The sequence below is a fragment of the Uloborus diversus genome, chromosome 4 (assembly GCF_026930045.1).
Source record: "Uloborus diversus isolate 005 chromosome 4, Udiv.v.3.1, whole genome shotgun sequence".
Taxonomy (NCBI): domain Eukaryota; kingdom Metazoa; phylum Arthropoda; class Arachnida; order Araneae; family Uloboridae; genus Uloborus; species Uloborus diversus.
The window spans coordinates 57,462,055-57,482,019 of record NC_072734.1 but is presented as its reverse complement, the minus strand read 5'-3'; the positions used below and the strand labels follow the sequence as shown (position 1 = coordinate 57,482,019).

At 34.8% G+C, this 19,965-nt stretch overlaps 1 protein-coding gene across 1 annotated transcript in view; it reads left to right on the top strand.

The window, feature by feature from the left end:
• Window positions 1–19,965, top strand: part of LOC129220585 (protein Skeletor, isoforms B/C-like) — a 102,153-nt gene that overhangs the window by 65,905 nt on the left and 16,283 nt on the right. Inside the window, exons 12-14 of the mRNA XM_054855017.1 lie at window positions 8,321–8,503; window positions 14,883–15,076; window positions 15,736–15,796. Of these exons, the coding sequence (XP_054710992.1) occupies window positions 8,321–8,503; window positions 14,883–15,076; window positions 15,736–15,796 (438 nt within the window). The remainder of the gene's footprint in view (window positions 1–8,320; window positions 8,504–14,882; window positions 15,077–15,735; window positions 15,797–19,965) is intronic.

The following is a 19,965-nucleotide window of genomic DNA, read 5'->3' as shown; positions in this document are numbered from 1 at the left end:
CGTTGGTATGTTTGTGATAAGCCCTTGAAGGAACGACAACCTCACCACCTATTCAAGGGGCTCTACATTTAAGGGAAAAGAAGCATTCATGGACCGTGGCTATATAAATCTGCGGCACAGAGAAACCCAAACTTTCTCTAGACTATGCGGCAATAAGAATGAATGTATTTTAAACATAGATGATTTGAAATTATAAAAATTCATAACAATTATGATTTATAGTTATACCATTTTTATGATAACATTTTTATAAGTGCAGCTTTTGAAGTTTTTTCTTTAGAAAATAGGCATATTTGCCTGTATTGCAACCATATTTTAACAAACTTTTTGTCGTTCGTAAACTGAGTTCAATATTAACATTTAATAAAAATGTAGAACGTTGAATGCTACATATTGTGATGTAAAGTATTCACCAGTATTCAGTCCTCTTCAAGCATACCACCGTCCTCTTTTAGATCTTCGTCTATGATATTAGTGCCCCTGTTATTACTTCCTAGACCTGAGCAATTACTGCACATGCTTGAGCAGTTTAGACCACTACTTCTGCACTCGCAGTTATGGACGCATTCGGCTTTGTAAACGCGCACTATGAGGGAAAATAATTCCTAGGGAGTATTGTTGTTGTAATTGGTCTCAGATATTCACCAATCTTCTTCCACTCCCACTGGAAGTAAATTCTTTTTTCTCATCCAGCCGCTGCTGAACCTGGTGGTAGGTTCTAAATGAATGCTGATTGGTAGCTGCTGAAGTGGGGGTAAGCCAACTTGTGTGTGTGTGAACAATGAATGTATGGGCTGCTTTGCAATAGCCTGCAAGTAACACTGGTAGCGAAAGCTATCTAGATCTTCAGTATTCTTTGCTCCAAACATCGCGAGAAAGAAATACTTTCCTGCGTCAGCCACTGCACTGGGGTCAGCTTTGGAATCGTTAAAGACTTAGAAGCTTTGAACGAAGAGCGTTGTTGATTTACACTTTCCTATACGGTGAAATGTTTCCCTTCTTGTAGAAAGATGGTACATTGTCACATCATGTGAAGGCGTATATTGCAAAGAGTACACCGTTCATCTCCAATGCTTCGCTGAATGTCCGAAACAGAGCACACCTTCTCCTGCTGATTGCCTTTCTTTGGTACCACCATTTTCAATTTGTTTCCTGATGGTGTGTGAACATTCAACAAGACTATTAAGTCCATGTCATCACTGATCACACAAGCTTCAACTCCATTCTTAGCTTTATCAATCGCTGTTAAAACTATTGATAAGTCAGCGTCACCCGTTGCTTGATGAACTGTGCAGCCGTCTCTTTGCAAGTACATTGTCAGGAGAGAAATAAGTCCCATTTTGTCCTTAGTGTTAGCTGGAAATTCACTTTGGTTGATAGGTACATCGATTGAGTCTTCATCTTTGACTGCAATGTTAGTGGTAGAACGTGATCTACATAATTGTTCTTCATCGTTTGTGGTTCCTTTGCTCGTATTCATCAAAAACAAGTTGCTGGCCTATAATGCGCCATTACTTAATTTATGTATTGCTCCCAAATCTGTCTGAAGGTAGCTGGGGAACATCAGAAAACACGATGAAGAAGGTGATCTTCATCAATGTAGGACACGTTTTCTAAATCTGGGGTGTCCGATGATTCATTTGAATCTGGAACCAAAACACACACCATTGGAGATTTGCTCCCCTTCCTTATCAAGCCAGATTCGTCGAACAAGAGTGGAGGATATGCACATAATTCAAATTAAAACACAGTCGAGCCCGTTTATTAAAATATCGGTTGAAAGAATATCCCGCTTAATATAATACATAATCAATGTACCAAACAAATGTAATGTTTTATTTTTATCCCGGTTTTTGGAATATCCCGCTTATTAGAGCATTTTTTCGTGGCAAAATGGCTATTCACTTAAGCGGGTTCAACAGTATTTCTTAGTCTCTCATATTTTCTTACAGTGCACACAATCCGATGTGAGAGAGTATTAGGCAGGGGTGCACGTGGACTCAAGTAAAATTTTCTGAAGGCAGTATGAAATTTTCTGAAACTATGAGGAAGCTCGGCCCTTCCCCCTTCCCAGTAAAAACTCTTCAGATATATGCATACAAAAGTCATTTAAATCATTGATAAAAATTATTTTTAACTTTTTTTTAAAATAATTTTTCAGTATTAGAATGTGTTGTCAGCTCAAAACTTTCGGAAATTTCTGAAATTTCGGATCACAAACACCCCTGGTATTAGGGTTCACACATACAGTGGTATTGTTAAATGTCATAGACTTGGTAATAGAGGCTAGAGACTGCACAGCTAACTTTCTTTTCAAGTGTATCTCTGAATGTTTTGTTCTTAATCTTTTTTAAAGCTAGTAGTTTAACTTCAAGTGTTTTATCACAGTTCACGCAAATTATAGAAAACTGGTTCTCGTTCCCAGTATTTCTACGTTTCTAACCCCATGTGGTGCCTCTTAGTTTCTTTTAGACTACAATACGATTGTACAATATTACTTTTCAATCAAATTGTTTAGTTATTTCTGTTTACGCAGTAGTTAGAATTTCATTTTCAAAAAAATCTTTAAAATGCGAAAATTTTCTACTTTTACACCCGCCGTAACTCTGGAATCGTTCACTTAACAAAATAATGCTTAGGACCATTTTGTTCGTAATTTAGTGTAGATTATTTTGTACATTGCACTTTCTGCGCTAAACGCCATAGTTTTTTAAATATTTTGGAAAAATTGATAAAAACTACTAATTTACTAACTTCTTCCCCTCCTCCCCCCCTAAACCCGACGCTGAAAACGGTGTAACTTTTTACCAAACAATATGTGGACTGTATAGAACAATTTGGAGTTGACGGGAAACTTTTACTTTGGATGTTCAGGTTTATGTCTAATTGCACTGTACTAAGGTGTTTTATTGTGTGATTCATAAATTCGGAGACGTCTGCTGCAGCGTGGGCTGCGCGCAAGGATTTCTTTCTACGGGATTCTTCTCACGCAAAACCATCGCCGCCTGCGGCTACAATGGTCGTCTTTTCTGACGAATCCCGTTTCAATTTGTGGCACCATGATGGCCGAATTCGTGTCAGGCGCTATGCCGGTGAACGGCACATTCCGGAGTGCATTATCGAACGCCACAGTGGACGAACACCTGGAGTTATGGTCTGGGGTGAAATAGCATTTCATGGACGATCACAATTGCTTGGATTTGTGGGCAAAGCAAGATAATGCCCGTCCACATGTCGTCAGGACTGTCAAATCCTACCTTGATTCGCAGCAGGTACAGCTTCTTCCTTGGCCTGCATATTCCCCGGATAAGTCACCGATTGAACATGTGTGGGATTTCGTTGGGCAGCGTCTCGTTCGTGATCCTCGTCCCGTTGCTTCGACAGACGAACTTTGGTTGCGCATGCAAACAATATGGAATAATCTTCGGTAGGCAGATATTCAAACTTTGTTTCACTCCATGCCGAGTCGTGTAGCAGCTTTTATTGCGGCGCGTGGTGGCCACACAAAATACTAATTCTATCTCCTTTTATTGTTTGTTTGGTTTGAAAATGTAATCATTTATTTGTACAATTACCTCTCAACTGTGTATTAAATTTCATTCAACTATGATGCTTCCTTCATGGTGTTGCAATTTTTACACACAGGAGTGTTACAAACAGAGTGTATCGTCACAGTGCGAAAAACTTACTGTAATTATACAGTCGTCAATGTAAATTACTTATAGTAGTTATAATTTTTCCTTTTTCTTTTTTCTCCTTTTTTACAATGTCATAAATTCTTGAATCTATTAAGTATGATGGCTCAAACCACATATTAATGCGACAATTTATTGCTTTTTTATGAAATTTTAAAATGTGTTAAGGCTTTTTTGGCACTTTGTATAGTTTAAATTTTTCACTATTGTGCCGCAGTTGCGCATTCAATCATCGTTTTGAGTCTATTAATTATGGTTTACTAGTACCTTCTTTTAACAATTAGTTTGTCTACTGGCTTGATAAAATCATTTATATTCCAATCGCACTTTAATGGCTGAATTACATTGTTTTGGAAAAAATAATTTTTTGGCAGTTAGGTCGTATCCTGTTGAACCTTTAAACTATGTTTTAGAAAATTGTCCATGAGCATATAGGGGAAGGTGAGGCTCAAAGTGAAACAATTTAGGTGACTGAGCTTTTTTCAAAATGAACAATTTGTAAATTTGTTTTGAGAATTACTGTACACAAATAAAAACCTTGGACTCTATAATAAAACTTGCATTAAAACAATATTTTTTATTCTTGGCAATAAATTTGTGTCTTCAAAAAAAGTTGGAAAATTTTCACTTTCTTTTCCATGGGGCAAAGTGAAAAATAAAATATTTTTCTAATGAAATATTTTTTATTCAATTGCAAAAACTATTTTTGATCAAATGAATCAGTAAATAAAAGGTTGAATGAATATGGATACTAAAACAGAAGAGTAGAAAAGATACTAAATCAGTAAGAGGGTAATTAAATTAATTAATGGTCTGATGGAAAATAAATGAGTGAGTTAGAGTGATTGAATAAGAAAATTAATGAATAAATTCATACATAAGTAAATTACTAAATGAAGGAATGTAAATGAATTAACGGATACGTAAATGATTTAGCAAATGATTAAGTGAATAAATGATATAAATTACTTTATTTTGCCCCATCTACTTTGTCCCGCATGTACTTGACTAATTGCACAAAATATTTAAAACACAAATAAGCTTAATATTTACTAAATAAATACTGCGCCGAATATTAGGTCTAAATTAAAATGTTAATAGCAAAAACTTTATCATTTTATAATAACAAAAATAATTTTTTGCTAACAACAAAATATTACAATACCAGTATCAGTTTTTGAAAATTCCCTGTATGATAACATGTTTTAGTCTTCGGCAGTAATTTCTTCCTTACTGGAATAGACTACATGTGCTACTACATAGTTTAAATTTTATCAGATAGTGGCGTAAAAACAGTAGCTGGCAAGTCAACTTTACTTTTGGAACTGAGGGAGCAGTTGCCCCCTTGCTCTCCTTCCTTTCGTACGAGCCACCTCTAAACGGGGCACTAGCCGATACAGTTATTTGTTTGGCTCAGGAATATTTGAAAATAACCATTTTGAATGAACATTTTTTGATATAAATTTCCTTGATTTCTTCGCTTTCGTTCTAATTTCATATTAAAAATTCTAGTCTTAAAAAAAACGGTATACTTTGAAATAAGAAAAAGTGAACACTCTTTTTTTTTTCTAAACAGATAAATGATAGTTTTAAGAATAGTCTTTTGCAGCTTTGGCTGTAAAGCAGGCAACCTTTGGAGAAACATATATTGGCTTCGTAACCTTCGGTAAACACTAACAAAATTGCCAATGCAGCAGGGGGAAAAAAAAATACAAACGTTGGCGAAAACAGCTGTTTTATTCGTTTACTTCGGCTATCAGTTCTCGTGAAACAAGGTGTGTGACTGCAAAAGTTTCAGCTACTACTTTAAAGTGGCATTGTTGTTTTGAAGCGGGTCTGGGTGGTATAGCTTGACCACGAAGAGAAGGCGGATGACCTTGAAGTGAAACCTCATTGTGTATCATTTGTAATATGTAGAATCAATCAGAAAGCACCTAAAAGTGAGAGTCGCTCTCACTGATCCTATCTACCACAAAATAATAACAATCAACCTATTACAAATGATACAAATGATGTGTTTGCATCAAGGTCAGCCGCCTTTCTCTTCGCGGTCAAGCTTTAAGGTATCAAATCTCTGTTGGGTCATTCCATGTCAAGTGATCCAAAGTTTTTTCCCTCACCTTTTTGTATTTCTTTGAAATTTGGCTCATCGATTGTACCCTTCAAGGTAATCAAAAGTCCAAATTTTTAGATTTTTATCTCTATTATTTTTTTATTTATGACACTTTGATTTTTCAAAAAACCCTCTTTTTTTCATGGATGCTTGAACATAAAATGGACGATAACTCAGCACCAAATACAGATAAAGATTTGGTAAAAAGCATTTTAAAGTACAGTATTTGCTGTTTAACGGGATATGCAACATGACTAATTTAAAAAAAAATTTAATTTTTAAAAAATGAAATTTAAATTTAAAATTTAAATTTCTCAGAACAGGTACAATAATTTTTTTTAAAAAAAATTCTTTAAAAATTTGTGTGTATTTTATCTTTATTTGTGCAAAGTTTCAAGTTGGGATCTCAATGGGATCGTATTTTTATGAATTTTTAAATAAAATTTGACTTATGAAGTAATGATATTTTTTCAGATTCTAACTAGTTAAATAAGGGGTTCTCTTACTGGGGATGGTCTAGAAGTAGTAATTGATCATGACTATGCTTGAAATGAGCTGACATGAATTTGTTGATTGTTACCCACCCCCTCACACACACAACCACTTTTTATCTTTTTTTTTTTCAAAACTGTACTTAAAAAAAAAAAAAAAAACACCTGGCACGTAAGAGTTATCATCATAATAAACTGGGAGGCACGCTGCTAAACATCAGTAGTGACTAAGCCTTATAAATGGGGAGAGGGGTCATAAAAACTAAAAGTCAGAAAAACTTTAACAGACAAATAGAACTACTCATTTGCAGCTTTTTTTTTTCTTTCGGAAAGTGGGAGGGTAGGGGGGAGGGGGGCAATCTGGAATGAAGCTTAACAACATGGAAGGTTATGCTCAAACTAGCGAAATTTGTTTGGTCTATAACTACTTTTAATATATCTGTAAATAGATCTCACTGCATTGCTCTCCTTTACAACTGAAATTAAAAAGAAAACTAGCGTTAAAGGAAAGAAAGAAAAAAAAAAAACCAGCTGCACTCCAAATGTTGTAGAAAGATAGTTTTATGCGGACAGACATATGATCTGATGCTTAGATTTATTTTTAGTTTAGTGTGAAAAGAATGGAACAACATGGGGGGAAACGCTTCTATTTTGCTATGATCTTGGGGCAAACTATTTCTCTCCTCCCTTCAAAATTGAAAGTTGATGCAGGGGTACGGGATGAAATGAATCATAACTTTCCTTATGAGATAGTGAATTAATCAAGTACACTTTGTGAAGTTCGGATTGAAAAAGAAACACTTGGTCTGAAAAAAAAAGCATCAAGTGAGGCGTGATACTAGTATAGTGTTAATCGTATGGGTGGGGGTGGGGGGGGGGGGGAATGTACTTGTTCTTGTATTAAAGAACATTTACCAGCTTTTAATATGTTTTCTATTCATTTTGTTCTATTTTACTCATTTATTTATTTTTTACATTTTGAAAATAGTTTTGAAAAAAATAATAAAAGTGGTGGTGTGGGGGGTGGGACGTTTTCTTGCATTAAAGAAGAACATTTACCAACTTTTAATAAGTTTACTATTCATTTTGGTTTTTTATTTATTTATTTGTTATTTTTTTTTACATTTTGAAAAGTTTTGAAAAAAAAGAAGAAAAAAAAAAGATTAAAAGTGATGGTGGTGCGGGGAAGGGGGGAGCTTACCAATCTACAAATTCATGTCAGCTGATTTCAAGCGCGTAGTCATTATCAATTACTACTTACTAGACCATCCCCAGTAAGCGAACCCCATATTTAACTAGTTAGAATCGGAAAAATGTCCATTATTTCATAAGTCAAATTTTATTTAAAAATTCATAAAAATATGATCCCATTGAGATCCCAACTTGAAACTTTGTACAAATAAAGATAAAATACTCAAAAATTTTTGAGAATTTTTTAAAAAAAATTCATTATACCTTTTCTAAAAAATTTAAAATTTAAATTTCAATTTTTAAAAATTAAAATTTTTTTGAAATTAGTCATGTTTTATACCCCATTAAACAGCAACTAAAGTATTTTAAAATGCTTTTTACAAAATCTTTCTATCTACCTATATTTGGTGCTGAGTTATCGTTCATTTTATGTTCAAGCATCCATGAAAAAAAGAGGGTTTTTCGAAAAATCAAAGTGTCATAAATAAAAAAATAAAAGAGATAAAAATCTAAAAATTTGGACCTTTGATTACCTCGAAGGGTACAATCGATAAGCAAAATTTCAAAGAAATACAAAAGGGTGAGGGAAAAAATTCCCAAATTTTGATCACTTGACATGGAATGACCTTGTTGCGAAAGTCAGCCAGATCTTTAAGTACACTGTCGAATCTCTCTTCAAGTTTGAACACAACCCCACTCAGTAAAACTTATTAAAATAAAATTGTCGTGGACTTTTATAGCAATGGCTGCCTATCAAAAAGAAATTTGTTCAGTTCCGAATTATTTCTTTCTTTTAAAGTCTGTAGCTCAAATCTTCGATTGTTTTTCAGGGGACCTGAAGCTGAGTCTCGGCAGAAAACCCGGTGCCAAGAACTGTCAGCCTTTCACCCGTCACCGGACGAAGCGAGTCGAGAAACCCTGGGGTCCACTGAGAATTCAGGATCCTCAGATTAACACCTTCGCGGTCAGAGTTGGATTGCCAGGTAGCATGAAGGGTTATGCCGGTATCACAGGTGAGATGATGGCTCAGAATACCCCATGCCAACCTAAAACGTTTATCCTTAACATATTATTCTTATTTTTCAGTTTGTTTCAAACTGAATACCTTCTGCTGCATGTTCAAACCAAATTTCTTAGATTTACTTGAGACTGAAGTTTTGGAAGCATTTGAACTCAAAATTCATGACTAATATGTAAATTTAGAAAATTATACATTATTTGTACCCGCAAAGGAATTATGCTATAATTATCTTGTGCATCAAGCGTAAGACACTCAAAACCAGGTTTCTTAGATTTACTTGAGGCAGATGTTTTGGTTGCATTTCGTGATTGCAATACTAGTATTTCGAGCAACTTCGCTATTTTGAAGTACCGGTATTTGCTGAGGTAAAATACCTGTATTTTTGGTATAAGCTGAAAATAATCAATAGTTTTAATTTAAGAATTTTCAATTTAACTTATTAAATATCTCCTTTAATTTTAAATGTACATTTCTTTTTCCATGATACAGAACCAAAATCAATCTTTTGATGTAAAATTTGGCTTCAAAATCACGAACTAGTAGAATATCATGAAACAAAAGTAGCGGAAATATTGCAAAATGATATTTTCCTTACTAGATGGTGAGATAAATTTTCATTTTTGTGCAAAATGTTTATATTTTTTTCTATTTCCCTGAAGATCACTCCCTTTCCCTTTCGTGAGTGTTCATTTCTAGTGCAATTTCAAATGTATTTATTCTACGAATAATTTATTCCAACCATCAATTGCAGTAATACTTAGATATTTTTTAAAAATATTGTTCTCAATTGTACTGAATTTTGGCAAAAAACTTTTTCTTGTCAGTAAAACAAATGGTAATTTGTTGTCACCGGTATTGGTTTGTCGTCATGTCTCGCTTTATACTTGGCAAGATAATGTTTAGAAGCGAGTGCCTTGAAAATTTGCATAGATCTTAAGCGCAAGATAGTCGTACTCTTAAAAAAAATTTATTTCGAAATTTGCCGCCCCTGAAATCTGCCGTCCTAGGCGATCGCCTAGGTCGTCTACCCCAAGAGCCGGGCCTGGTGAGTAACTAATGGAACGAAATATCCGTATCAGCGAAATAATTGTATCGCTGATTTTGAAAAGGACGTAAGTCACCAGTAATTGATTTTTAGGAAACTTGATAAAACCGTTTATCTCAAGTTACAAATATGTTATTATAAATCTATAGCAGTCGTTCCAAAGGCATTGCTTTTACATATGTTCAGTGAAGTTTTGGTTAATTTCCGATTTAATTTGGATCAAATACCGAATTTACAAATTAGATGATTTACGCCATTTTCAAAATCAATCTATTTTTGACAATAAAAAATATTTTCTTTGCACTTATTTTCAAGATATTTTAATTGTATAAATGTTACAATTTTTTTTCTAAATTACATTTCATCGTCGTCGCTGACGTTGTCAGAAGCCGTGGTTTTCCAAGAGAGGATCCTTTTGTAGAATCCATGGTGTTACTCGGGAATGTGAGGGAGGAACTTCCTAATGTCAGTCAATTTCTTTTCATTGATGGGCACCTGACCAGTGAATGTACGCTGGCGTAGTTGATAGACCCGGGACGTTCTTGACTTTCAGGAGTTTGTAACTGTTGTAGTAAGTTATAGTAAGATCGTCAATCCGGACAAAAGCAATAAGAATCCCAGGTGTCGAAAAACCAAACACGTACATCTTGTTGGAACTGACGGAGAATAAATTGCGATGATCACTCTTCTGGCCCGAGCGGGTCTTTTTCAAAGGGACGCAGGATTTCTTATAAAACTCTGGCCACCATTGACTGAAATCTTCGACTTCTTTAGGGCGTAGCACTTTGACATTGAAGGGATCCTTTCTGGTAGCCAGAATCATTGCATGATATTCGTCAGGGAGGTAGACGTTTTCCCTGCTAGAATAGTGGTACGTTTTCGTATGAAATGATTAATATACTCCACCATTCGGTTGATTTCAATGGCGGAAATCTCGAAATTTGGTCGAGGATCTTGAACGCGCAGTTTTTTTGGAGTTTCTCCTCCTCTTAACAATCCCCGTAAACGCCTTAGCTTTTTTTCGGAGAAGCTGTGAAAACTGAGAAAAACCTTCTGACAAATAGGTTTTTTGAGAGCCCTGCATGACATGATAGCTGAAAGTGGACTGCTTCACTCGTGGTTCTCTTTTCTGGGACGATGTTTTTCGACTTCATGGTGATCAACAAGGGACTGAAGATGTCTTGTATTGTCTTTGATTGCATAGAGTACATATTAGCAAGGACACCGTCACGTTTCTCTGGAGAAAATGAATCAAAACATGTTTCTGACTCTTTTTTTACGTTTTTTTATCTACTTCGTCCATCATTAATGTTTAAAAAAAAATACGTAAACCTAAACAGCATAGATAATGACGATGCAATATTGGTAAAATAATGATGCAATATGGCGAAATACTGACGGGAGATTACCCACTACAGTTCATAAAACAGTGTACCACAAGAGAAACAAAAAATATTACCTTGCACAACCAGCGACATCTATTAGAATTGTCAATGAGTTTGAAAAGGGCGTAAATTCAACGATTAACGCCCTTTTCAAAGTCATCGCAAATTTCCCCTCCATTTTTCTCAATCACTTCATACAGACTTATGCCGTTTTTAATCGAATTTAGTAGGTTTACTACCACAGTACAGTTTTCAATTATTAGCTCGATTTGTCAAAAATGATGACTTACGCCCTTTTCAAAATCAGCGATTCAATTTTGGTTCCGATTTACTTGCCATTTCTTTTCTTGAATTCCACTACAACAAAATCTGTTACATCGAATACAATTTGCCGCCCCTTGAAGTTCTCTGTAACGGGATTTCACTCTATTTGCATTCGACCGTTCCAAAACAGAGTGAACCAGGTGGTTAGTTTTGCCCGATGCAATCTAAATTCATCTGATCAAAGGAGAATGTATGGAAATGTCGCTGGACAAATTAGACATCTACCAGATAGTGTGAAAGTTAGCACTGAAAGTTTTGGAATGCTCTCGCAATATGGAATTTTTAAGCGAATAATAATTTCAAAGCTATTTCGGTAGCTAGCTAAGAGGAGCAGTTAAATCATAGATGGAATATTAACTTGATACGTAACGAGAAACCGGCAACTGAAACCAAGTAGTAAACGAACAAAGCGTCCGAAAGTCGAATGTCGGACAAACAATTTATACCGCAGTCTACAAGGATACAAGCAGCGTTGCATCCAATGGAGAACTGTTCAATGGTGGCCAATGATTGCCGCTACAGATATTGTGTATCGAGTGAATAGATTATTTCAGAAAAGGCATAGTTCCAATTAATGCAACTTTTCAGAAATCAATAAAAAGTGATTATTTCATTCAGAAATATGAACTAAATTCTACGAATTTTTTTATGACTAATCTAGCCACAAATAGGATCATTTCCTCACCTTAAATTACGTTTCATTTCGTAACTGAAACTTACAATTTTTTTTAAATTTGGACTTATGCTCTTTCTGCAATAAATATCCTGAAAGACTAGTTTACAGTGATGAAAATGTAAATTAAGTGAAACAGATTTGTTTCAACTGATTTATGATAATAAAAAATGTTACGAAGTGACAAGAATGATTAGTGAAGTCCGTATTCATAAATTTATTATTTTAAGAAAATACATCGTGTAATTTCCTTTTCTCTCGTCTTGTTTTAGTGAAATAATAAAGTGTGACGTAAATTTTTTTAAAAAAATACAAAAACTAACAAACTGAGATAAAAAGCAAAAGTTTTACATGTGTATAAAACTATTCATATTCATCTAATACATTCTCCATGGAAAACTTTTTTTATCCTTCTCTTGTCTAGTTTTGTGTACCAAGATCGATGTACATATTAGTATGACTATGTTCAAAATTGCACTATATAATAATCTTTATTTATCTCTTTCAACAATATGAAAAAATTCCCTTTATACTCTGTCAAAGATAGTTCAGCCGACAAGCGTTACTTTGCAATATTCTCTTGAAAACAGTCTATAAAATAGCTAGCCTGAAACTATTCCTTTGATGTTCTATCAAATATTTTAGCGTCATGAATGTTGATAATTGAAAACGTTTGTCGCCCAGTAGAATCTTTTTCCAAAATCTCAATTTGGGAGATAAACCCTCTTAAAAAATGAAGGGCACCTGTTTAAGCAGTTACAGATTTCATTGTTTTCAACAGATTTGACGGTGAACCCTTGTTGTAATTTCAGGATTTCACTTATAAGAGATTGGATTTCACATGGTTATAATCTGTCATATCTGTTGAACATTCGCTTTACCGTCCCAAGATCCTGATCGCAAAGGACAAACGAATGTCCTCTCAGATGAAAGTCATCAACAATATTGTTCCATTTCTTCAGTGTTATTTCTAGAAAAAGTCTCCCGCAGTGTTGTTTTTATTTTGACCTGCGTACATCTCGCTGAAAGCATGCAGTTTTTTCGTAGTTCCTAGAGTGATGTTAATAAAACTCCAGAGAAATTAGCGAATTTCATTCTGATTCCGTGATTTCGAATCCCCCCTAACCCGCCCTCCCGAACTGACGAACCTATCATTACCGAAATTATGTTAGATCAAAGGAGTTATTTGTTTTTACTTCATTACGCCGAAAAATCTAGTTCTTCGAATATCTTGCCATTGCGTCTTACTATTTCGTCCTTCGCGTTGAGTGTAGAGAGGGCATAAGTTCTGGACTTACGTCCTTTCTGCTCTACTCAAAAAATGTGACCCCTAAATAAAGTGCTTTATTGTACAAGAATAGACTTCCCTGCTACACTAGTCGATGTCTCTACATGCAAGCTTGGGAAAACCACAGCTAACTCAATTTTGAAAATAAAAAATTATTAAATAAAAACAAAAAACCCGACTGCGTAAAACCAAAAAAACTAAAAAGAAAATGTATAAGCCCAGTAGTTTAGAATGTTATTAAGTACTATTGAATAACTACACCGTTGAAATAGTTTAATAACCGTACACAGATAAGACAAATCATAAATTCAAAAGCAGAATAGAAGGATCAACAGTCGGGGCCCATTCCTTTCTGATTCAAGGAAGCCCCTAAAATTTGAATGAGCCCCGATTGTTGATCCTTCTATTGTGCTTTTGAATTTATGATTTATCTTATCTGTGTATACGATTATATTAAACTATTTCAACGGTGTAGTTATTCAGTAGTACTTAATAACATTCTAAACTACTGTGCTTATACATTTTCTTTTTAGTTTTTTTGGTTTTTACGCAGTCGGGTTTTTTGTTTTTATTTAATAATTTTTTATTTGACACTTTTTTGTTAATTTTCATTGACTTAGTTATTATGATTATGAGACGGTACATTTCGCAATCTTTTCATTTCATTGAGGGAGTTTGTTTGCATCGCGAGGTCTATTAAGTAACTTGCGGTGGTCTAAACTACTGATAATTAGTCCCTATAGAGACCTAACTCCGCTTAAAGCTACATATGCTTGACCTTCGGCAAAAATGCTCGAACTTAAGTCAATCACAGCACAGCTATATAAACAGCCTGTACAACTCATGATGACGCGAAATCGGAAACGTCGTCAGTCAAATCTTTCTCGCAAAACTAAAAAAGCTTATCGAGAAAGTACACGTCGCGAAACTCAGTCCCTTGAATCAAGGCAAAAACAAATGCAACATGTTAGAGATGAAAATCGAATTAGTAGACTTTCTTTCTTTTGGTGCTTATTGCACGGATTTATTTTGATCAGGACTACAATCTGAGTGACTTGTCTTCGTTACGCATAATATACTTTTTATTACAGTACAGAATACAAATAAAGAACACATGAATGAATTTACATCAAAAAGTCTTGACACACCGCCTCAAGTGGGAGAAGCAATCGCTTAGACCACTCGGCCACTGAGACCCCAATTAGTAGACTTAGTAAACAAAAAAATTCAGGCAGCAAAAACTACCTGCATTTGTCGCACGCAGGTAGCGTGCGACACAGTGTGCAACACCAAACGTGCACCGATCCCGAACTGACAAAATACGGCAACTGGTTGTTGATATGGTGAATTTTGATTACTGTCATGTGTTTAGTGACACTCCCAATGTTAAGACAAATCGATTGACGTAAGAATTATCAAAATTGACCAATGCGTTTAGCCCCTAGAACGCCACATAGGAACAGACATACATAGACTGATAAACACATTACTCTCCTTTGCGTCGCGCTCGCGCAGTCGGGTAAAAAGTGACTTACGCCCTTTCTGCAATAATCGATTCATCTAGGAGTTAAGAAGGGTTTACTGCGGGGTGCTCCGTGTTGGTTCAACACACTGCTATTTTATTCATTTTTGTGAATCGATTTTTCTTACTTGTAGGTCGTTCCTCACCTGGTGTGGCCTGGTACGTGAATGGTCTGTTGAGCCCGGAGTTGTACTTGCGCAGGAATCGCAGGTACACCTTTCTGATAGAAGGCGGCAACGACCCCTACAAAGCCCGCTTCTACCACCCTTTCTACATCACAGACGATCCTCATGGAGGGTACGCGAAGTACAGCGAGGAAGAGAGGCAGGTGAGGAAAACTTTTTTTGTGCTTTCTTCTAGTTTTTCATTTTAAAGCGCAATAGCCATGATATTTAAGTTCTTAAATCTAAAAACGAAAATGATATTCTATACAACTGTTTCGGTGTTACGAGGAACCCCCTTTTTGAATGCAGAATATACCCTACCCCCCTTCATGGTTTTCTACTGTTAGCTGCTTACGCAGTGAATCTGCTCGAGACGATGGGAATAAAAAATTCAATCTATAAACAACGGATTCAAAGCTTTAGTGTACCAAAAATTTATTTTTAATAACAGCTTTAGCACATATCTTGAGCAACCGGTTGGGTAATCCGATTAGTATGGCGCAGATTGAGTAGCACTCAATTGAAAACGTCATATAAAAAGATAGATTAAACTTAGTTTAGCATATGATTATTCAGAAGGTAAAAATTTTTGGAGTCTTTCATTGTTTCATTCTAACTGCTGCATGTTCTTCAAAAGCTGCAAGTTGTTTCCGCAAAGAAATGGGATTCCTCGCAACACCGAGGCTTCTGAAATACTTTTGCCATTTTGTAATTTTAGGCTGTTGAGTTTTTCATTGTTGCAAAATAGTTAAACTCTTTACTTTTACGATCCGTTTGTTTTTAGGGAAAAAAAATGGTTTGAAAAATGTTTTAATTTTTGCAGGGTAAGAAAATCTACGCTGGCGTAGAATTTGACCGTCGTGGTCGCCCTCATCCTTCGGCAGGTGAGCATTTGTTTTTAACTTCTTAAAGAATAAAGTATTTTAAAGACTATTTGCCTTAAATTTTCTTTTTTTGTTATTGTGATATTGAAAAGAAACCACTATCTAAATACAATCGTAAAACCTTTTTGACAGGTAGAAACGGTTGTGGCGAAAACTATGTCGCAAGTTAAAAACCCGTAAATCAACTTAAATAGTAGATTGAAATAATCTGGAACAGGAATGGGGTTTAATCCTTGTTCTAATCTTTAGGTTGCTTGTGATTTTAAATCTTACAGAAATAGTGTCTACATTCAGCATAAAAACCATTGACGAAGCGAAATCATTCTAATTCATTTAAAGAGCTGAAACAAATCTTTTGACTAACGTTGAAATCTGTGCAATAGTACCTGCCTAACCAGAAGGTTTATCTTCACTTTCGTCAACCTACAATTTGAATGCAATAAAATAAAGCGTAAAATATCATCGATGGAAGTAAAAACTGAACCGAACCAACTTTTCTAAAAAAATAATTCGTACCGAAGCACGGGACATATTTCTGGTTTAAAATGATTTACTATTTTGAGCTAGCAAAACCAACAAATTATTTTCGAGTATACCACAGGTTGTCTACAATATATAGGGTAGGTGGGGGTAAAGCCCCGCGTGGGGTAAAAACCCGCACCGACATTTTAACTTGATATCCTTGGAGTAAGAAATTTACCTCTAAGTGGTGGGTTTGTCCTATGAAAACCTATTGATCAATGAAATTTTGTCCTGACTAGGCACTCCAGAGACGAGAAAGGGGGATAAGTCTGTTTTTTACTACTTTGATCTAACTTTTCTAATATATTATGTGAACATTGTAAAATGTAGAATTTGAAAAGAAGAATCAATGAATTACATGTTAATACTGGAACATTAAAGCTTCACCTTCGCGTGAAAACAGTTATTCTAATGGCTGCTTAAAAGCAACATGGGGCGTTTTTCAGAAAGTGAAAAAATGGGGAAAATCCCCGCAGTTGTTTTGGGGTAAAACCCCGCATCTCCAAAAGGCCAAGGATTCTCTCCACTCGGCTTAAAACGGTCTCTTTTTTGAAATATTATTAATTTCTTTGTTTTAGCAAGTGCTTTGTACTGCTTATTCATCTTAAAAAATTAATTGTTGGGGACATTTACTCATGAAGTTTTAATTTGGATAAGATTTGTTAGGTAAAATCTTACATTCATTTCAATTAAAATGTGCTTTCATTAATGTAAGAATTTCTTCTCTTTTTTTTCTTTTTTTGAACATTTACGTACGTTTAATTTTTTGTTCTAGTACCTTCAGAAGAAAAACAATTCAGAACCATGATAAATGTCGAGCTTAATGAAGCACGCAACTTAATTGCAGGCATCTCTTAGTTCTGTATGGTAGACATTAAAGTTAGGTTCAAAAATATCGATTGAAGACATCTCTGAAAAATGAAACAAAAGCTTGGGACTTCGAAGAAGAAACAAATTTCCCTATAATTTCGAGTGAAACTGTAGAGAATAGCTCGAAACTTATCCCTGCACAATGTGGCCAAGATAACTTCAATATGACTAGAAGGAGAAGGTTATGTAGAGGGGTTTTCTTACATAAAACACCTAGAAGCCTGCAAATGTACTGAGCACAAGAGTCATTGGAAATGAAGACGTTATAAATAAATTGTCGTAACCTCAGCAGGACACGGTTCCATCCACGTATTTTTTATAATGCGGCTGCCATTTTTTCCCGGGTAGTTAATCCTTCTTTTACGGAGAAGAAAATATTTTCGAGATAAAGTTGAAAAGAGAAAAAAAAAAAAAAAAAGATTAAACGTGTGAGATATTTAAGTTCGGTACTGCTGAATAACAATAAACCAATGGTTCAAGGGGTTTTTCAAGTGTTTTTATCAAGCAGTCACCCTTTTTATTCACATTCGTCTTGAGTGGGGTAAAGATCCGCATTGCGGGGTTTTACCCCACTTTGTGGGGCAAAACCCCGCAATTTTGTTTTTCCGCTAAATTGTAATTTTCTCAATTATTATTAATCAGACATAGCTAAAATTTGGAAGAATTATAGGTAACAACCCACGCAATGACTCTAATTTGAAAAAATGGGAAAATATGCCCTTTATTGACCTTGGTGGTATAAAAACTGAAAATCGCGGGGCTTTACCTTCACCTAGCCTACATATCCTTGGCCAAAATATAGTAGTGTTCGATGAGGTTGAAGTAGTTCGGTCAATCCGAGTTCTTGAGGTTAAAGGAAATGGTACATAGCAGATTAATGTGGTTAATGACTCAAGTCTCAAACGGGTTATATTGCGCAGGTAAAGTTTATTTTGGTAGAGAGAAAGTTTATTTTTTTTTTGAAATCAATAAAAATTTTCATCTGACGAAAAATCTCAATGACCTCAAAAATATTACTGCGTCTATCAACTTACGGAAGGACATGCCATAAATTCAAAACTAAGTGGTATGTTACTTGCCATTGCCAAAAAAATGACTATTATATATTAGAGTGTATCAAAGAAAACTTTTTTTCGAAATTTAATTTGACAAGTTGATAAAAAGTTGCCTCTTCCGACCCGCATATTACGTAAATTTTTTTTATCCGAATTAAAAAATACTAGTTGACCCGTGCGGAACTCCGCACTGTGCTTCAAATCGTTTCATAAGGCATTTCGTTCTTTAAAAATTTCAAAGGAAGTACATTATGAAGAAGAACCGAAAAAAAGTACAGGGAAAAAGTAAGCGCACAAGAAAAGGGATGTAATTTGAATGCATCAGTAACAAAACCTCGTTAAATACAACGTTGTGATAATTTGATCATCGCTCACCTTTTGGTTGTACGTAATTTCAATGCAAACATAAATATCATTAAAAGTGTGGCTGAGTAGTGACTTGTGAAAAAGCAGTAATTGTGCATGTGAAAAAACAGGTTGTGGCAAATACAGTCCTGCCCATGTGAGCATCTGACGGGAAAAAAAGAAACATTAAAGAGATATTTATTAGCACGAATTCAAATTGGCGCCATTCTGATTAACAGCACGACACTCCAACAAACCTAGCAATTGCGCCTTCGTTTTCGAATGCTATTCATTGAAAGAATGTGCAATAAAAAAAAAGCAAAAAAGTTTTTTGCCGAAAAAAAGAAAGATCATGCATCTATATGTTTTGTCATTAGCCAGCATGATACATTTTAAAATTATTCGTAAAACAGGGAATTTGAATAAAGAATGAGGAAGATCTCACGGAGCGATTGACAAACATTATAGAGAAGTAATAAATTGGATTGAAAATAAGTTCATATAAATAATAAATTCATCTTTGAATATTGAACTATTTCCCATAGCAGGCTGCTTTAACCGTTACGGATTAAATTCCCGCACATGTTCCTCTTTTAATCGAACACTTAAAATTCAAAACCAAAACCAGTTAACCTGAATCCGTTTTTTAAGTGTAATTTTTCAAACGTAGACAAAATGTTTTTTTTTTTCAGCAGAAAACAGAGGAGTAGAAAATGATTTCTTACGAAGGACGTTGATAATAATTTTAATGTTTTATATCGCATTCGCGCGAATAAAAAATTAAAGGTTTACTGGGTGAAACTCGTAGTTTCAATTTGGCCGGCGTATTTTTTTTTTTCATTTGTACAAAAGGTTGAACAATATTATTAGAAAAGTCTACATTTCAGCATACAATGAAAATGTTTTTCTGCACAAAAAGGATTTCCTTTTGGTAAGTCTAATACTTTTTTTTACTTACATTATGCTTAGTGGTCTGGATGGAGTCAAAGCTTTAAAAAAAAGAACACCCTTCGATTAACAGTCAATTTATCCGAATGATAACTGTAGCCTGAATAAAGGAGTCGAAACACCAAGTAGCTTTCCCACTGCATTTATTTTATTACGTTTGTATGTTATGACTACATGTAATGCGTATTACTAATATAAATTTGATATTATGTCGGACAGTCCAAACTTGCCCGAAGTTCAGATAGTTTTAGCCGAACGCTCTACCGAAAAAAACTTATCAATTAACTTTAACAACTAAGTCCTGTGCTTTTAAGCTTTATTAAAATATGAACACACACAGGCTATTTTTTTTTTTGCCGAAAGCGACGTAAAAAATGGAAAACTGCATTAGAGCTTTGCTTTAAAAAAAATTCATAAGAACTACAGGTT